The sequence below is a fragment of the Mus pahari genome, chromosome 3, assembly GCF_900095145.1.
Source record: "Mus pahari chromosome 3, PAHARI_EIJ_v1.1, whole genome shotgun sequence".
Classification (NCBI taxonomy): domain Eukaryota; kingdom Metazoa; phylum Chordata; class Mammalia; order Rodentia; family Muridae; genus Mus; species Mus pahari.
Window position 1 is genome coordinate 141,007,797 of NC_034592.1, and position 18,066 is coordinate 141,025,862.

Below are 18,066 nucleotides of genomic sequence, written 5' to 3' on the forward strand. Positions count from 1 at the left end.
CTTCCACATCTTTTTTTGTTGTTGTTGCTTGTTTGTTTGTTTTGTTTTTTGAGACAGGGTTTCTCTGTATAGCCCTGGCTGTCCTGGAACTCACTTTGTAGACCAGGCTGGCCTCGAACTCAGAAATCCGCCTGCCTCTGCCTCCTGAGCACTAGGATCAAAGGCGTGCGCCACCATGCCTGGCATTTCTTCCACATCTTGAATGCTGTGATTACAGGTGTATGCCACCACACCTGGCTCACGGTGACAATCTTTAAGCATATTAAACTTCCAGGGCAGATATCCTCTGCTTAGTTCCCTACTGTATCTTTACTAACAGGGATCTCATATGCAGAATTTACCTGAATGGGTTTTTATAATAGATAGATCTATATGTTTACAGAAAGATTATCAGCACATTGAAATAGGAAAACAAACATGTGGTCAGCCAGTGAAGTATGTGGGAAAACATTCCTAGGGCATGGCTCTAGAGTAATACTGTTTTAAGATTAAGCAGAGGAAGAGTTGAGATAGGTGAGAGGTAACCTGAGATGTAGAATTAAAACAGGTTGATGAGCTGGGTGGTGCACGCCTTTAATTCCAGGGTGTCTAAGCCCCAAACAACAGCTGCAAAGACCAGAAAGGGTGGGGAGGTGGGGAGTGGAGGGGTGGGGTGGGGGGACGGTCAGCAGGCTTTCAGGGCAGTCTTCTAGGGTGGAGCCTTCCTGGTAGGAATTCAGTCAAATGTTCAATCAAGCAATGGATAAAATGAAGACACTTGATCCAGTCTCAAAAAAATTACCTCCCATTTCCTCTCCTGTATTCCAGAAGCTTTTATAGAATGCACTCCAAAATAAGGAGTGAACTGGTGTGTGTGTGTGTGTGTGTGTGTGTGTGTGTGTGTATGTGTGTGTGGTGTGATATCTATAACCCTAGTACATAAAAGGCTGGAACAGGAGGATGGCTGGGAGTAGAAGGCCAGCATGAGATACAAAGACATGATTAAAACAAAAGCAAAAACAAAGCCGGGCAGTGGTGGTGCACACCTTTAATCCCAGCTCTTGGGAGGCAGAGGCAGGCAGATTTCTGAGTTCGAGGCCAGCTTGGTCTACAGAGTGAATTCCAGGACAGCCAGGGCTACACAGAGAAACCCCGTATCGAAAAACCAAAAAAAAAAAAAAAAAAGAGTGAAATATACAATCTTAAGTAGATAGCTTGATGAATTTTTACAAACTCATTAAATATTCATTGTTGCCCGGCGGTGGTGGCGCACGCCTTTAATCCCAGCACTTGGGAGGCAGAGGCAGGCGGATTTCTGAGTTCGAGGCCAGCCTGGTCTACAAAGTGAGTTCCAGGACAGCCAGGGCTATACAGAGAAACCCTGTCTAGAAAAACCAAAATAAATAAATAAATAAATAAATAAATATTCATTGTTAGCTGCCACGCCCAGAAACTGAAGTTAGTAGTACCCAAGAGTCTGAAGTTTGACTGGGCCCTTAAGGGCCCTGAGTTCCATCCCTGGATTCTAGTGGGTGAAGAGAACAGACTTCCATACGTGTATCTTGGCACGCTCCCACACCCACCACGCAATAAATAAACAAATGAACAGAAAAAGAAGTCAAAGGGGAAGGAGATTAGTTTAATGTGGTCACAAAACTAAGGGCTAAATCTGCAAGGAGATGCATACAAAGACCAAGGGAGGGTAAGGGGACAGGGAGGGGCGGAGTCCAGCCCAGTGTGGGTGGAGCCTTCGGGCCCCTAGTTGGAGCAAGGGGCGTGGCCACACCGCCACGTTCCGAGCTGGGGGCGGGGCTCCTGGACAGCCAGTTAGCACGAAGAGGCGTGGTCACACGGAGGCTGTTGAGGACAAGCTAGAGCTACGGTTGGATTCGAGGCCTGGATCAGCGGGGACTAGAAACCCACAGAAAGTTCTGGAGCGCCAGGCGGGAATCAGGAGCAGAAACCAGCGAGGCCTCCCGTAAGGAGGAGGCTTCCGGATGCTTCGGGGTCCTGAGACTCAGACGCGGCCCGGGGCTTGGTGACGCACTCAGCGTCGGGGCGGGGCCGGCGAGGGCCAAGATGGAGGCCAACGTGTTCCGCTTCCGAGATGCCCGCTCTGCTCCAGATCCCGTGCTGGAAGCCGGGCCGGTGGCCTTCGGGTCTCAGCCGGTGCCTCTGGTGCTGGACAACGGGTCGTTCCAGGCTCGGGCCGGGTGGGCGTGCCCCGGGCCGGACCCGGGTCCCGAGCCGCGCCTGCAGTTCCGCGCCGTGTGCGCGCGCGGCCGCGGCGGGGCGCGCGGCGGGTCGGGGCCGCAGGTGGGCAACGCGCTGGGAAGCCTGGAGCCTCTGCGCTGGATGCTGCGCTCGCCCTTCGATCGCAACGTCCCGGTCAACCTGGAACTGCAGGAACTGCTGCTGGATTACAGCTTCCAGCACCTCGGCGTCTCCTCGCAGGTGAGGGCCTGCCGGGCGGGGCGCGCTCGGCTTCAGCCGTCGGTGCCAGGCAGTCGGCTACCGAACCCAAGTCTGTCGGCCTTGTCCTAGGAGCTAAGGGTACATCACGAAGTCTTTATCTTCCAGAGGATGGGCTGTCACAGGCACAAGGGTACAGTTTGCAAGGGTACAGTCCAAGTGAGATGAGTTTTACAAGCACCAGTAGATCCTGGAAGTATTTTGAAGAGAAAACCAACGTGGTTTATCATTTAACAGTTTAGCCAAAGCTTGACTTAATAAACTTGAAATGAGCCGGGCGTGGTTTCACGGCCCTTTTAACCGAGCACTCGGTAGGCAGAAGCAGGCAGGTGTTTGTGAGTTCAAGGCCAGCCTGATCTACAGCCAGGACTACACAGAGAAACCTTATCTTAAAAAAAAAAAAAAAAAACAAAAAACAAAAAACCAACAGACATACAAAAAGCTTAAATTGACCATGTTATTTTGGCTTTCCAAAATAATCTCCAGTAGAGATGAAATGTATTCTTTAAAATGGCTTGTGAGCACGTTTTAAAAAGATGTGTTATTTCAAAGTTATATGTGTGAGAGTGTTTGTGTACAAGAGTGTAGGTGCCTTAGGCCCGTGATCTTCTGCATCTGGAGTCAGAGATTAGGTGCTGGGAAACAGAGTTGGGCTCTAATGTGTCTGTCTAGTCCTCATGTCTGGCCTTGAGTGTGTCTCCCTCCACTCCCTCTTGTTTTAAATTAGAGATCAAAAGTAAACTCAGCCCTGCATAAGGATTTGGGGTTATTTTTACACTTTATGCATGCTTCCATTTGTCTCTTTGTGCTTGTCTTTCAAAGTAGGGCTGCGTTGATCATCCCATAGTTCTGACAGAGGCTGTGTGTAACCCCCTCTACTCCCGCCAAATGATGTCGGAACTCCTTTTTGAATGCTACAGAATCCCGAAGGTTGCCTATGGAATAGACAGCCTCTTCAGCTTCTACCACAATGTGCCCAAGAATGCCCTTTCCAGTGGCCTCATCATTTCATCCGGCTACCAGTGCACACACATTTTACCCGTCTTGGAAGGAAGGTGAGCTGTGCCGTGCCCTTGTGTTGGAGAAGCATTGTTTTGGGGCTAACTGGAAACATGGAATGTAAAAGGTGCCTGTTGGACAGTCTGGGAAGTGCTAGATGGTGAACGGAGCTGGCCCGAGCTCACACCTACATCAGTGTGTGCCTTCACAAGATATTCTACCTGCCCTTTGGGACCTCCTGGAGGGACTTCAAGTTGGTCTTATGTCTGATTGACAGTTATAAAATGTTATAAATCTGATTTATGGGTGAACAGTTAACATGGTACCTGCCCATAGTAGACATTCAGTAAGCATGGTTTGAGTAAGTTATTCAATTATATCTATTTCTCTATTCTTTTTCTTTTTTTTTTTTTTTTTTGGTTTTTGGTTTTTGGTTTTTGGTTTTTTTGAGACAGGGTTTCTCTGTTTAGCCCTGGCTGTCCTAGAACTCACTCTGTAGACCAGGCTGGCCTCAAACTCAGAAATCTGCCTGCCTCTTCCTCCTGAGTGTTGGGATTAAAGGCGTGCACCACCACGCCTGGCTCTATTTCTCTATTCTTAAAAAGAAATCTCTGTGTGTGTACATGCACAAGCACACCTGTGTCTATCTGTCTGGACTTGAGAGTGCTTGACAGGAAGTTGGAAGCAGATGACCATATAAGGGCATTGGTTCTCTGTTTCCACCATGTGGGTCTCAGGAATTGAACTCAGAGGTCCTCAGCCTTGACAGCAAGCACCTTTACTGCTGGGCCATCTCCCTTTCTCTTAGTTGACCATTTAATTTAGACCATCTTGGTGTTCTGGAGTTAATTTTTAATAAAGATTTTTTGCCAAAAAAAAAGTTTGCACTGCAAACTCTTTAATTCATATTATCCATAACTTTTATTTTTGGTTATATTGCCTAATACATACTAGGCAATTCTGGAACTGTTTAGTAGAATAACAGACAGAGGTAGTTTTAGTCTGTTCATGTCTCAGAATTTAATTTTGTTTTATTTTCTTGTGTGCCCTTAAAAGTTCCCACATTGCCAGAAGGGCTGTGTGCCACAGGCAGTGAGCCCTGGCTCTAGAGTGGACGTTTAGCTTTGCAGCCCTGCCAAGATGAGGCTCTGGTCCCTTTGCCTAGCCAGCATGTATGTGCTTCTGATTGTGGAGAGAAGCAGTTCTCAGGAAGCTTATGAAATCAGACTCTTAAGGCCCAGAGCAAATAGTCCTTGGGATTGGCCTGCTTGACCATTTTTCCTATGATTTTTTTAGGCTAGATGATCCCAGGAGTCCCCAGAAGTACACACTTGTCACATGTCACTTACACATCCTATTGAACTGTGTTTTTGTTTTTTTTTTTTAATTGAGACAGTGTCTTTACATACTCCTGGACCTCACTCTGTAGATCGGTCTGGCCTCTGCCTGTGTCTGCCTCCACAAGTGGTGGGATTAAAAGGCATGTGCCACTACTGGCCTAACCCAGTAGAAGTTAAAGGGCCACATGTCGGGGTGCAGGGGGAATTCTGGCATTGGGTAAGAGGTTGCACCAAAGGAATCTTCCTGATGTAGGGTTTTAGGTGTCCTCACCCTCCGCTGCTCTAGTCTGCCCCTTTGTCTGAATTAAATTCTCCTGCTTTCCCCAAGATGGTCTACATTTTGTCTTTTCTACTGAACTGAATCTCAGTGTTGTTCTTTATTACTTTGGTATAGGCTTGATGCCAAAAACTGCAAACGCATCAATCTCGGAGGGAGTCAGGCAGCTGGCTACCTGCAGCGGCTTCTCCAGCTGAAGTACCCAGGGCACCTGGCAGCCATCACACTCAGCCGAATGGAGGAGATCCTGCAGGAGCATAGCTACATTGCCGAGGACTACGGTGCAGGTGATGCAGGGGGGCATGGCAGGCGATGCAGAAGAACTTGCTCCAGGTTTCCAGCTCTGTTGACCGTGGAGGGTTCTTGACTCCATTAGCAGTGTGACTCTTGCTCACTCAGCATCTACCTTTCCTTTTGGTACTCACTTGGTGAGAGTATCAAGTAAACTAATTGTCATAAATAGGTTCCTGTCACACAACATAGCTTTTGCAGTTTGCCTCCATGGAGACCAGTGTTCCAGACAGCCAGGGCTACACAAAGAAACCCTGTCTCAAAAAGCCAAAAAGTTTGACACCAATTGAGAATGCTTTATCTCACATCCTTAGAGTGATGTCAGGGTCCCTCTCAGTCTTCCACATATCTTGAACTTTATTTTTGAGTCAGAGTCTCCTTATATAGCTCAGGCTGGCCACTGTCTCTCAGTGCGGCCTCAGGTCCTCCTTCTTCCTGCCTTAGCCTCTAAGTATCTCAATCTTTTGGTTGGTTGGTTTGCTTTTTTCTGAGACAGGGTTTCTCTGTGTAGCCCTGGCTGACCTGGAACTCAACTCTGTAGACCAGGCTGGCCTCGAACTCAAAGATTCCCCTGCCTCTGCCTCCCAAGTGCTGGGATTAAAGGTGTGCACCGCCACTGCCCAGGGTAGAGGTAGGAGGATCAGATATGCAGGGTTATCTTTGTGTCACAGCGAGTTCAAAGCCTGCAAAGACTGTATGAGATACTGTTTCAAAGAAACAAGCCTGGCAGGTGGAGGGATGGATGGCTCAGAGCACTTGCTGATTTTGCAGAGGTTCTGGGTTCATGCTCACAGTCAGCTGTTGGATGGAACACATGGGCCCCCAGTGGAGGAGCTAGAGAAAGTACCCAAAGAGCTGAAGGGGTCTGCAACCCTATAGGTGGAACAACAATATGAACTAACCAGTTCCCCCAGAGCTCGTGTCTCTAGCTGCATATGTAGCAGAAGATGGCCTAGTCAGCCATCATTGGGAAGAGAGGCCTTTCAGGATAGCATTTGAAATGTAAATGAAGTAAATACCTAATAAAAAATTGGGAAAAAAACCCCCAAACCATAGGATATAAAATTTATCATCTACCTTTCCCCACCTCCCACCCCCGCCCTCTCATCTTTCAGACGGTCTCCCTGTGTAGGCTCAGCCTAACATCAAATGTCTGGCTCTTCTGTCTTAGCTTCCCAATTGAAGGGTTCATCTTAACTGTATTCGGGGGAATTAAGTGGTGTTTGCAAGCTGTGTGTTCAGAACACTTTTGTTAAGCACCTGTGGTTTATGAGGTACAAAGAAACTGGGGAGATAGACATGGAAAGAAAATTTGTGAGTGTGGGCTCCCTTTTCTTGATATACTTTAGTATTAGCTTTTTTTTTTTTTTTTTCCTTTATGTAAACATGTAATCCCAGATCCAGGGGAACTGATGCCCTCTTGTGGCTTCCATGTGCATTACATGCAGGTGGTGCCGGTACAGATGCAGGCAAACACTCCTGCACAGACTAAGCAAACCAACCAGCATTTGATTCCGTGCCTTTCCCTCAGGGCTGCTGCTGTGTCCGCGTCCCATGGGCTTTGATAAATGTCCTTGTTACTGAGTTTACAAATATTTTCTAATTTTTTCAAGTCTGCTTCTTTAAGTGATTGCTTCCAAATATGTTGTGACATGCCTTTCTGTGAGTTATCTTTGGTTCAGTTCCATTATAGCAAAAGAACTTTGCTGTCTGCTAAGCTTGTTTATTGCATGACCTGGCCTGTCTCCATCTTGGGCAGAGCTTCCTCACATACCTGAAGAGCGTGCGCTGTGCTCTTGTGGCTCGGTGTTCAGGTGTCCTTTAGTGTCTGGTGGTGATGGTGGCCAACACTTGGTCACCTGCCTTCTACTAGTTCTGCTGACAACTGGGAGGAGTGTGCTGCTGTCGCCAGGAGTGGTGGTGGGCATCCCCACTTCTCCTCTCTGCTCTGTCCCTGAGGACAATGTTGGCAGGGTGAGCACACCTGCTTCTGAGCTGTGTTCCCAGCCCAGGGCTGTCAGCGTGGGCTCTCAGTATATGGCTTTGTCTTGTCTTTCGTATTTAACATTGTCATAGCTTCCTGTCAGCTGACCTTTTGTCATTCTGTAGTGTATTTCATTTTATTTCTTTTTCTTTTAGACATACCTTTAATCACAGCATTAGGGAAGCAGAGGCAGGTGGATTTTGAGTTTGAGGCCAGCCTGGTCTATTAGTAAATTCCAAGCTAGCCAGGTATCCAGAGTGAGATCTGTCTGAAAATAACATTAGCAACAAGGCATCCAGCTTTCTTTTGAATACAGTTTACATTGGCATATTTTTCCTTTAATTTATTAAGCAATAGGGTCTCATGTGGCTCAGGCTAGCCTCAAAATTCCCTTGAATGTATGAAGACAACCTTGAACTCTCAATCCTTCTGCCTCCACTTGTCAGATCAGGGGCAGGCGCTACCATCCCCTGCTTGCATCCCTTTACCTCTGATCTACTTTATCATCAAGGTGCGCTTGTGGTTGTGTTATAATAAATGCTCATTACTCTTTCCATGGGGACGGCAGCCGGGCCTTGCTGTCCTCAGCAGCCTCCTGTGTGTGCTGGGACCGTTTGCAGTTAGTGTATTTGTGTTTGAATTCGGCATTACAATTTTATTTTTGTCCTTTTTTCCCTGTGCTTTTTAGGTTATTGGATTTCTTTTATTTAACTTTTGAGGCAGGTTCTCACTGTGAGATCTGGCTGGCCCGGAGCTCACTGTATAGTCCATGCTTGCCTCGAACTGAGAGATCTGTGAACTAGTTCCTGGGGTTAAAGGTGAACATCACCTTGCTCAGCTAGACTTTTTTTCTTCCCGCTTTGTGCCTGTATTACTTAGGTGGTTACTAGAGAATACAGGCATGCATAGCTTTTCCTCATCTGTGTAGATTCCGTAGTGGTCAGGGTAGCAATGTTAGCAGTACACTTCTGTGTCGAAGTGTCTCCCATATTCACCCTGTGAACGCTGGCAGCCAGTCAGGCAGTGATGTTCCTAGTTTTAGTTCGAGTTATCAGTCAAGTTTTAAGGCACTCATGAGGCAGTCGGCCCGTGGGTTTAACAGCCTTTCCCCTGCTCTGGCGGTTCCAGCTTTCCTGTGTGGTTTCTGTCTGTAGACCCTCGCAGCAAGTCTGTGTGTGCCTGGGGGTGTTCAGAGGTTCTGAGTTTGTCCGCTCATGGCTGGCATCGACTTTCCACTTCACTGCTCACAGTGCTCTTTAACACCCCTAAACTGTTTGTTTGAAGAGCTGCAGAAGTGGCAGTGCCCCAATTACTATGAGAACAATGTCCACAAGATGCAGCTCCCGTTCTCCAGCAAGCTCCTGGGCAGCACACTGACGGCAGAGGAGAAGCAGGAGCGGCGGCAGCAGCAGCTGCGCCGGCTGCAAGAGCTCAACGCCCGGCGGCGGGAGGAGAAGCTGCAGCTGGATCAGGAGCGGCTGGAACGGCTGTTGTATGTGCAGGCAGGTGATGTCTGGCGCTGGACCCTGGCGTAGCTCTGCGAGGTGCTTCCAGGATGTTCTCTTCCTGTCTGGTTCCCTTGGCCATAACGTGCATTGGCTGTCGTGTCACCTTGAATTAGGGAATCCAGAGACCAGAATCATGGAGATGATTAGCATGCACAGCAGGTGGCTCTAGAGAGCTGTGGACTCAAGCTCTGTTTATTGATTTATTTTCTTGTTTTTGAACTTTTCCATGTAAGTGCAGCATGCACAGATCTTAGGGTGGGCCTCCCTGTGAGTGTCACAAAGTGACAGATTGAGGAGCTGCTGCCAGATTGAGGAGCAGCGTCACCATCATCTCTCAGTGACTCCTTACCTCTCAAGGTGGCGACATCTTTGATGTCTGTCAACTTAGATTAGCTTTGCCTAATTAGATGGTGCTGAAAGGGGTGTGCGATGCTAGCAGGCCCAGACAGTTGGAGAGAAGGGCTGGGAGGAGTGTGATGGGAGCTTGCGGGGCAGTTCTGCTGGGGCTGAGTAGGGCCCCCACCTGCACTTCTACTGGCCTTCTAGCTGCCTTCCCCTTGTGATGGCCACACTGCCCGTCTTTGAGAGTGGCTTGTGATTGCTCTGGTTTTAGGAGCTCCTAGAGGAAGGACAGATGGACCAGTTTCACAAAGCTCTGATAGAGCTGAACATGGACTCCCCAGAAGAACTGCAGTCCTACATACAGAAACTCACCTTGGCAGTGGAGCAGGCCAAACAGAAAATCCTGCAGGCCGAAGCCAACCTGGAGGTGGATGTGGTGGACAGCAAGCCAGAGGTGACTGGGCCTGGGGAGGGAAGCCCCTTGGGCCCTTAGGCTTGGTGACAAGTGCCTTTACTCACCAAGCCGTCTACCCAGCCTTAGCTTCCTCTTTTTGAGATGGGGTTTCATATAAGGGCTACGCTGTCTTGAGCCTAGCATGTAGCCAAGATGACCTTGAACTTCTGATCCTCCTGCTTCTACCTCCCCAGTGCAGGAATATTAAGTGTGTGCTGCCCCCGTGACTGGCTAAAGGGGTGCTGGGAGTCAGAGCCTGGGCTGCCTCAGGAATGCTAGATAAGCACTCTACCATTCAAGCTACCCCTCCCCCCTGCCATTGAGTCAGCTTGCTTTAAATTCTTTTATTACTATATTTTTAGAACAATGCCATGGAAAAGTTAGGGTTGGTGCCATTTGATGCTGGGTATGGGGTAGTGTGCCCCATGATGTCACCGCTGTGTCTGAGTCAGTGTGGACTTACTCTCAGAGACAGCTCCCAGCTAGAGCTCCACCATAGATCAATGCTCAGTCCTGCATTCCTGCTTCCACTCACTGCCCTAGCACAGGCTTGGAAAACCTTTTCTGCTGATGACCCATTGTATCTCGAGAACAGTTTACATAACCCCAGGTGTAGAGATGCAGTTCTACCCATTCACTAAATGAAAACAACATTGCATGCTGATGAGAGGGGTGTGTTTATTTTTATATAGGAATTAAATCCTGGGTAAGCGTTGATATTGTGGGATGCAGAGGAATCGTCAATAGTTGTACAGTGGTCACTTTTGAGAACTCTTCTGGACTTACAGCTACATTGTCTGTTGCGGATTCATCCATTAACATGTTCTTAAGATGTGAAAGTCCTGCGGGATCAGATGTAGGCGCGAGGGGCTTTGAATCCAGAGGAGGGCTAAGCAGCTGAAGACAGGATCCAGGCAGTTGGAGAGCTGCTTTTCTGTGTGCAGGTTCCCATCAGATAGTCGTAAGCTTTCATCTGAATCCCTCCATCTGGTCAGGGGACTTGTGCATCATGTCTGTGCTTTGGAGACACTCAGCAGCTCTTGTGGGCTTGGGAAGGCTTTTGTGTATTTCAAAGCTTGTTTTAGGGGCTTGGCCCCTCAAGCATGAGTACTGAGTTTGGATTCCCAGTCCTCAGGCAAAAACTGGGCATGGTGGAGTGTGCCTGAAATCCTAGCCCCAGGAGGCAAAGACAAAAGGATCCCTAGAGCTCTCAGCTGAGCCAGTGAACATCAGGTTTAGGGGAAGATCATCAAAGAGCTAGGTGGAGGGACCAGAGAGACGGTTCAGCTCTTAAGAGCATGCTCTTTCAGAGGGCCTGAGTTCAGTGTTCACTACCCATGTTGGGTGACTCACAACCCCCCCGCCTCTCCTAGGGCACATGGCCACACATGCATACAACCCCATACAGACGTAGATACACACTATTTATGTGTCTAAGTAAGATGGAAACAATGGAGGTACACACACAGGTTGCTCTCAGTTTAGCCAATTGGATGCAGTAATCTGTCACCAAGTCTGGAGCAGTCCTTCTGTTGTTGGAGGCGGACTGCTAGTGGTGGGATGAGCTGCAGCTCTAGTCTGATGAGCTCAGCCATGGCATTGACTAACCTGTTCTGCCTTTTAGTATTGCCACAGTGCAATTCAGTTAGGATGAAGTGAATAGTGTGGGTCTTCCAGGGTACCAGCCCAGCTGTGCACTGCAGGCTGAATTAATGCAGCTAGCCGGGAGTTTGCACCAGCATTCCCTAGCGTCCATTTTTCCTACAGACCATTCCATTGTGATCCCTAGAGTACTGAGTTGTTTATTCTCATGAGATACTAAGAGGTGTGTGTGTGTGTGTGTGTGTGTGTACACACTGTAGCGCACAAACATGAAGGCCAGAGGACAATTTTGACAGGTAATTATTTTCTTCCCCCATGGAGGTTTCAGGAATTGAACTCAGGTTGTCAGTTTTGTGGCAAGCCCTCTTACCCTCTGAGCCATCTTGCTGGGCTTCTGTTAGTCCTTTGTTAACTTGTTGTCCCCACCCCCTCCCGTGTGAATTGCTTTGAAGAGTGTTTAGTTTGTGCACAGGTGTTTGGAACACTGGGTGAGATGAGACCCCATTGGATTCCAGGATGAGCGTGGAGCTGAGGCTTGCTGGTGATCAGATGCCCTGGCGTCTGCTTATCTATCTGTCTTGTCCTCAGACCCCTGACCTGGAACCGCTGGAGCCCACCCTGGAGGATGTGGAGAACGTCAATGAATTCGAACCTTTGTTCTCAGAGGAAACGCCCGAAGTGGAGAAGCCGCAAGTCACCACAGTCCAGGTTTGACCACTGTTACTAAGACCCCATGTACACTGGAAGCTGTGTGCTTAAGTGACTGTCCCAGTCCACTTCTCGGGGAGCATTGGAGAGCCCCATTGTGCTCTCGGTGTCCGTCGGAGGCTTTTCCCCTGGTGGACGGTTGAGGGGCTGGCGCCACCCCTCATTTGAGCACTGCCAGTGACTGAGGTCTCCAGACGTGCACACGGGCTCTTAGCCATCATCACCATCCTTACTGGGCTCTGTGCCTCTTGTTATGCTGGTAGCAGCAAGATAAAGGGACTGAACCTGAGCCCTTGGGGGTGGGGGGAAGTGCTGAACCAGGCCGAGCAGGGATAGGGTCTGTCCCTCTGAGCCACTTGACTGCACCTTGAGGCTCAGGCATGACACAGTGTATGGGGACTTGTCACTTTGAGTGTAAGCAGAGGTAGAAGGCGGAGCTTGAAGGGAGGCGAGCTTAAGACTGGTGGCTCCAGCCTGAATGGGGAAGCTGGGCTGGAGGAGATGTGGTTTGAGAATGGTCCTCTTAGTCTAAAAACATCTCTTAAACCTTGGGTTTGAAGCCCGTGTTTAACTTGGCAGCGTATCATCAGCTGTCTGTTGGGACAGAGAGGATCCGTGCTCCGGAGATTATTTTCCAGCCATCTCTCATAGGAGAAGAGCAGGCGGGAATTGCAGAGACCCTCCATTTTGTCCTGGACAGGTGAGTGGTGATACCCCCTCATCCTCCCCAAGCCTCTCCCTGGCCTGGCTTTTACATGGGAAAGGTGACCGAAAGCTCTCGCCATTGCTGCCTATATTCAGGTGGTCTGCCCGCTGGCCCAGGCCTGCAGGCAGAACAATTATAAGCTCCATCTCTTCATCTGTGAGTCCTGGCCAGGATGTCCCCTGGCTTTCATGTGAAACTTGCCATTGCTAAAAACCGGTGATCATTTTATTTGTGTGTTCATTGAGGTAGGGTCTCCCTATATCCTCGGCAGCCTTGGCCTTGAAGCCTCAGAGTAGCTGGGATCACAAGTGTAGACACTATACCCTGAGAGACCAGTGATTTTTATTTAATCTTGTTTTTAATTATGGGGAAAGTATGCACACATGGCCTATAGTATGGAGTTGTGAATGAAAAACAAAAATACTGTTTCTTTTGAGTTGACTGTTGTACCAAGAGCTTGCTTTTCCAGGTCTTGCTTCCGTGTGTTCAGCAGCCAAGTTGGTGCATCCTTTCTCTCCTAGGTACCCGAAGGCCATTCAAGATATCCTGGTTCAGAACGTTTTCCTCACCGGTGGGAACGTGATGTACCCAGGCATGAAGGCCCGAGTGGAGAAGGAGCTGCTGGAGATGAGGCCCTTCCAGTCCTCCTTCCAGGTACGGACTGCTCTCCCCACCAGCCACTGACAGCTTGATTAGTGGTGGCTGCCAAAGTAAAGGTGTAAAGACTGGATTCTGCAATCCCATCATCCACCGCAGAGGCACATTGCTGGCCTTGTCTTTAAGCCGCAGTCAGCTTAGGCGGGATGGCAGTCCTACTTGTCTATCGCTCTGCTCTTCTGTTAATTGACAGTATTGAGCGTGTTCTGAAATCCGGAGAGTGTCCTCAGCAGAGGGCTTCTCACCTCTGCAGGCAGAGCATCTAAGTCTTCCCATAGTGAAGGCGGCGTCTCCGGCTCGTCTCTGGACGGGATCGTTTTTCTGGAGTAACCAGGGAGATGCTTTGATGGCTCCTTTCTGCATAGCTGTCACTTCAGGTCAAGTGGGACTTGGAAGGAGCCTGAGCCACGAGTCATGTGATTAATTTACATTTTAGGGAGGTAGTATAAGGTCAGCCTGAACTAATGAGTGAATTCAAGCCAGCCTAAGTTATATAGACTCATTCTCAAATTTTCGAGAGAAGAGGGTGAGATTTTCCACTAGGAGTGATGGACAGGCTTGACATGGAGGAAAACACAGTCTCAGGCTGTGACTAGCACTCAGGGGAGAGGTAAGAGGCCATTGGGAACTCAGGGTTCCCCCTGGGAAAGCAGGGGACACCAAGGATCCAGACCTGACCCCAGCCTTTAAGGGCGCTTGGGAGCTGAAGGACATCTCGGTGGAGTTGAGGAGAGAGGCAGCTGGAGGAGGAGGGACAGCAGTGTTGATGCCAGGGAGTGGCCTTTCAGACTGTGAGCCTATGCCTGACTGAACCTGGCAGGGAGGCTGAGGGGGAAGTTGTTGGGTAAAGGGCTCTTGGAACGGTCACTTGGCAATCCCAGAATCCACCTGCCATGCTGTGAGAGCCTGGTTGTAAGAGCGCTGCTTCTCATGCCTCGCCCACCCATGTCCTGCATCAGTTTCGTGGGACGGCAGTGTCAGGCAGCAGTAGCTTGTGTCCAGTTATTTTACACTAACTTTAAAACACTGATGGCGCACGCCTTTAATCCCAGCACTTGGGAGGCAGAGGCAGGTGGATTTCTGAGTTTGAGGCCAGCCTGGTCTACAAAGTGAGTTCCAGGACAGCCAGGACTACACAGAGAAACCCTGTCTCGAAAAAACAACAAAAAAACCCCCAAAACACTGAATTTCCAGGGCTGGCCTTGGGCTCGGTGCGGGGCATCTGTCTGGATCCTGAGGCTGGGAGCTCAGTCTCTAGTGTGATACAAACAGGACGGATCACATTGGTTTTCTTTTGGTTTTACTGCCTTTGTTATCTTTGTGACTTTTGTGGTGCTGGTGGAAGCCTAGAGCTGCTTACAAGCTGTGCAGGCCACTCACTCTACCTGGTCAGCCGTGTCCCAGACAATTTAAATGAGCTGAAGTGGAAAGAGGAAACACTGTAGGGCCTGGAGAGGTGGCTCTGTGGTTAGAGCTCTTGCTGCTTTTGCAGAGGCCCTGGGTTTGGTTCCCAGCACCTGTGTGGTGGCTCACAACTGTCTGTAGGTCAGATTCTTAGAGATCCACTGCCTCTTCTGGCCTCCATGGGCACTGGACATGTAAATGCTATACACACACACACACACACACACACACACACACGCACACACACAGCCTGTGCAACTGTGTACCCTTTCTGAGAGGCTGTGCATGCTGGCCTAGCTTCAGAGGGGACACAGGCTGCTCTCACAATGGAGGCATCTCTGGGCCTTTCTGTGTGCTTCTGAGAATGTACTGGCTGTAGGTGGCTGGCTGAGGCAGCAGAACCTTCCCAACTGGGCCTGGAGCCCTGGGACGAGAGGCTTCTCTAGAGTGCATCCGCTTCTTGTTCCAGGTTCAGCTTGCCTCAAACCCTGTGCTGGATGCGTGGTATGGTGCCCGTGACTGGGCCTTGGATCACCTAGAAGACAGTGGAGCCTGGGTCACCAGAAAGGACTATGAAGAAAAGGGGGGCGAGTACCTCAAGGAACATTGCGCCTCCAACACGTACGTCCCCATCCGCCTGCCTAAGCAGGCCTCACGTGCCTCAGAGACTTCCGGGCGAGGCTCCGGCGCCAACGGAACTGGTGATCAGGCCTAGCAGAGGGGACACCTGGATGCCCTTGTGCTTCACCCTTGCCATGGAGGCAGTATTTGGGACAAGGACAGTGCTCCATGGTGCTGCCTGGGTCTAACAGCCTTGTCTGGTCAGTGACTGGATCTCTCCTGGGAGCCCAGCAGAAGAGAACAGTGATCTACCTCAGTGAAGGACACAGCAGCCTCTGGCCGAGGACCGTGGACAAGCTGGGCGCTGCTTTCTTGAGCAGCGAGGGAGAAGTGGCCGGTGCTGCTCTGCACTGGGAAGCCTTTCTTCTGTGGTTTTGTTTTTGTTTTTAAAGCTCTAAAGTTCTCCATTGAGTTTTTCTTCTTCTGTGTGTGGCACTGTCCTGTGACTACCCAGAGTGTGCTCCAAGCTGCTGTTGGAGTTGTGGAAGTGGCCATCCACTGATCCCCTGGAGTGGGAAGACCCACCTCACTCCCACCCCATTCTCTGCCTGCTTCCTGTCCTGAGTGGAAGGTGGCGCTCATGCCCAGCCTTCTAACTGTTGCTTTGCTGGGGACGCTTCCACACTGAAGCCTTGCCAGAGATCTGTTTCTTCTGTTCTGTGGGTTTGTGGGTGACATGCCCTTTTCAGGCCACTCTGCAGAACTGACAGGGGCGGGGGAGAGCCCATCCCAGGGACTTTTCTTTTGGCTCTGTTTCCCTGCCCCCGTGCCTTGACAGTGTGACCTTGACCAGGTAGCTGTCCCCTTCCCCCCTCCGTTGCTTTGGGACTAGGGTCTCACGGTACAGCTCAGGCTGGCTTCACACTCAGTCTTCCTGCCTCAGCTTTCCTAGTGACACGCCCACACCCTGCCAAACACCATCTTTTATAGATTGTTGCTAAGATTGGTAACTCTCAGAACTGAGCCCAGTGGCTCCAGAGCTCATGGCACCACAGAATCCACATGTCCAGATCCCAGGGAATCTGGGAATGCTGCTATGGTGCACATCACACAACCTGTCTGCTCAGTATGCCTGAGCAAACTCCTGTATCTCCAGTCCTCAGGCTGGGAGACTGCAGGCCTGAAGGGGCCGTGTGTATAGGGGGTAGAAGACACTGGCAGCTGACCCATGAGTTCCTAAGGCATTTCCTATTGAGTCATTGGCCGTGCTAGGCTGGGCCAAGGACTGATGGGATGGCAGAAAGAACATGGACCAATCTCCATAGGAGAGATGTGTTCATAGCACCATCCAGGGCAAGAGATTCCCCAGGGCTCTGTTCACCTGTACTGGGCTCTGCTTCTCTGCCAGTGCCTGGTGGCTACTCTGCAGTGACAGCCTGCATCCTCAGCCACCTGCAGCCCGCACCCAGCCCATCCTGAAGCATCACCTGTGTAAGGATGTAAAGCCTCCACCCCGGCCTGCTTGGTGTTAGCATGTTCACTGCTGTGTCTGGTCTGTTCATACTTTCAGTCACTCGTCTTCTAGAAGAATCGAGAGAAGTGGGTCTGGCAGTTTAAAATCCTCATTAACAGGAGAGCAGGGTTACTTGGGTGTTCCCTAGAAAGTTCAGGAAGACAAGGAAGGGACCTTCTTCCCCTCTGGCTGCTGTCTGGCTTAGAGAACCTTTTAGAATTGTTTGTTTCTTTTTGTTTCCCACTGCAAGGGATGAACCAAGGGCCTGGTGCCTGCTAGGCCCCACCATTGAGCTACACTCTCAAGCCCTTGGAAGTGTGGCGATAGAGTGACTCTTCTCAGAGCTGTTTCTCAACCTGGTTCAGCAAGAGGACTGAGTCGGGTTGCCTGGGTCTTGCCAGCCTGGGATGTTTTGTTGAACATCTATCTGGCCAATCTGCAGTTTTCTTTATTTGTCAACCATCCCACCTTGATATCACCTGGCACTTGGTGGGGCTTGAGGTTGGTGTAACCCAGACAAACTTCAGGGAACTAGTTTTAATCCTGCTGGGTAGGGGCGTTTTCCCTGTTCGTCCTTTGCACCTCCAGTGGCGGCAATTTTCCCTGGGCTCATCACAGGTGGTGTGACGGTGTGAGGTCTCTGAGGCTGACAGCTGCATCAGTAATAGCCAAGCCTGATGGTCGCCTGAGAGCATTGCAGGCTGAGGGCATGCTTGGCTCAGTCGTAGAGTGATCGCCTTGCATGCAAGAGGCCCTGGCTTCAGGCCGTAGTAACAACAGAACAACGGCCAAGTGTCTGCCTGGAGACCTACTGATAGCAGCAACCCTTGAGACTGGTGTAGGCTTTCTCAGATGCAGGAGTACCGTGTGGTAAGCACATGGTAACAGTTGATCTGCGTGTTTGCATGGGCTTGCCCTCCTGTTCTTGCTGTCTTTCCCCACATTCTGGCCCCCAAAGTATGGACATTACAGTACTGCTGGGCTACACCGGCAAGTTGGGAATATACCAATCAGTCCTGGAGCCCCTCATTGTGGGAATAGACTGGTGAGCCAGCAAGCCCTGGTCCTTTAGTGCCACCTGGTGGCTTTCTGAGGAGCCACAATGAACCGGATGCAAATGCATAGGCTCTCTGAATTCAAGGCTGCTTTTTGGAAAGGACCAAATTTATTTGTAAGCGCACAGTATACTCTGAAACCAAGATGGTGCCGACTCGGACCCCAGGGACTCTTGAGCGCTCCTGCTATCCGGCTCCCTTGTTTTTGTGTCAG

The 18,066-nt window shown here is 50.0% G+C and overlaps 1 protein-coding gene across 3 annotated transcripts; it reads left to right on the top strand.

Moving 5' to 3' along the window:
• Positions 1–1,831: 1,831 nt before the first annotated feature.
• Positions 1,832–16,208, top strand: Actr5 (actin related protein 5). 3 transcript variants are annotated; one of them, XM_021193824.2, is made up of 9 exons: positions 1,832–2,433; positions 3,277–3,506; positions 5,185–5,354; positions 8,627–8,844; positions 9,464–9,646; positions 11,837–11,956; positions 12,517–12,656; positions 13,184–13,316; positions 15,193–16,208. In XM_021193824.2, the coding sequence occupies exons 1-9, from the start codon at positions 2,059–2,061 to the stop codon at positions 15,436–15,438; spliced, it is 1,815 nt and encodes a 604-aa protein (XP_021049483.1). In that variant the 5' UTR covers positions 1,832–2,058; the 3' UTR covers positions 15,439–16,208. The 3 variants fall into 3 exon arrangements, with proteins under 3 accessions (XP_021049483.1, XP_029392973.1, XP_029392974.1); XM_029537113.1 differs by having other exon boundaries at positions 1,850–2,433; positions 3,372–3,506; XM_029537114.1 differs by lacking the exon at positions 3,277–3,506 and having other exon boundaries at positions 1,850–2,433.
• Positions 16,209–18,066: the final 1,858 nt, after the last annotated feature.

Excerpts from the sequence above, each read along its gene's own strand:
- Actr5 (XM_021193824.2), top strand. The coding sequence starts at position 2,059 with ATGGAGGCCAACGTGTTCCGCTTCCGAGATGCCCGCTCTGCTCCAGAT. Across the intron at positions 3,507-5,184 it reads TTACCCGTCTTGGAAGGAAG|GCTTGATGCCAAAAACTGCA; the intron begins GTGAGCTGTGCC and ends ACTTTGGTATAG. Across the intron at positions 5,355-8,626 it reads TGCCGAGGACTACGGTGCAG|AGCTGCAGAAGTGGCAGTGC; the intron begins GTGATGCAGGGG and ends GTTTGTTTGAAG.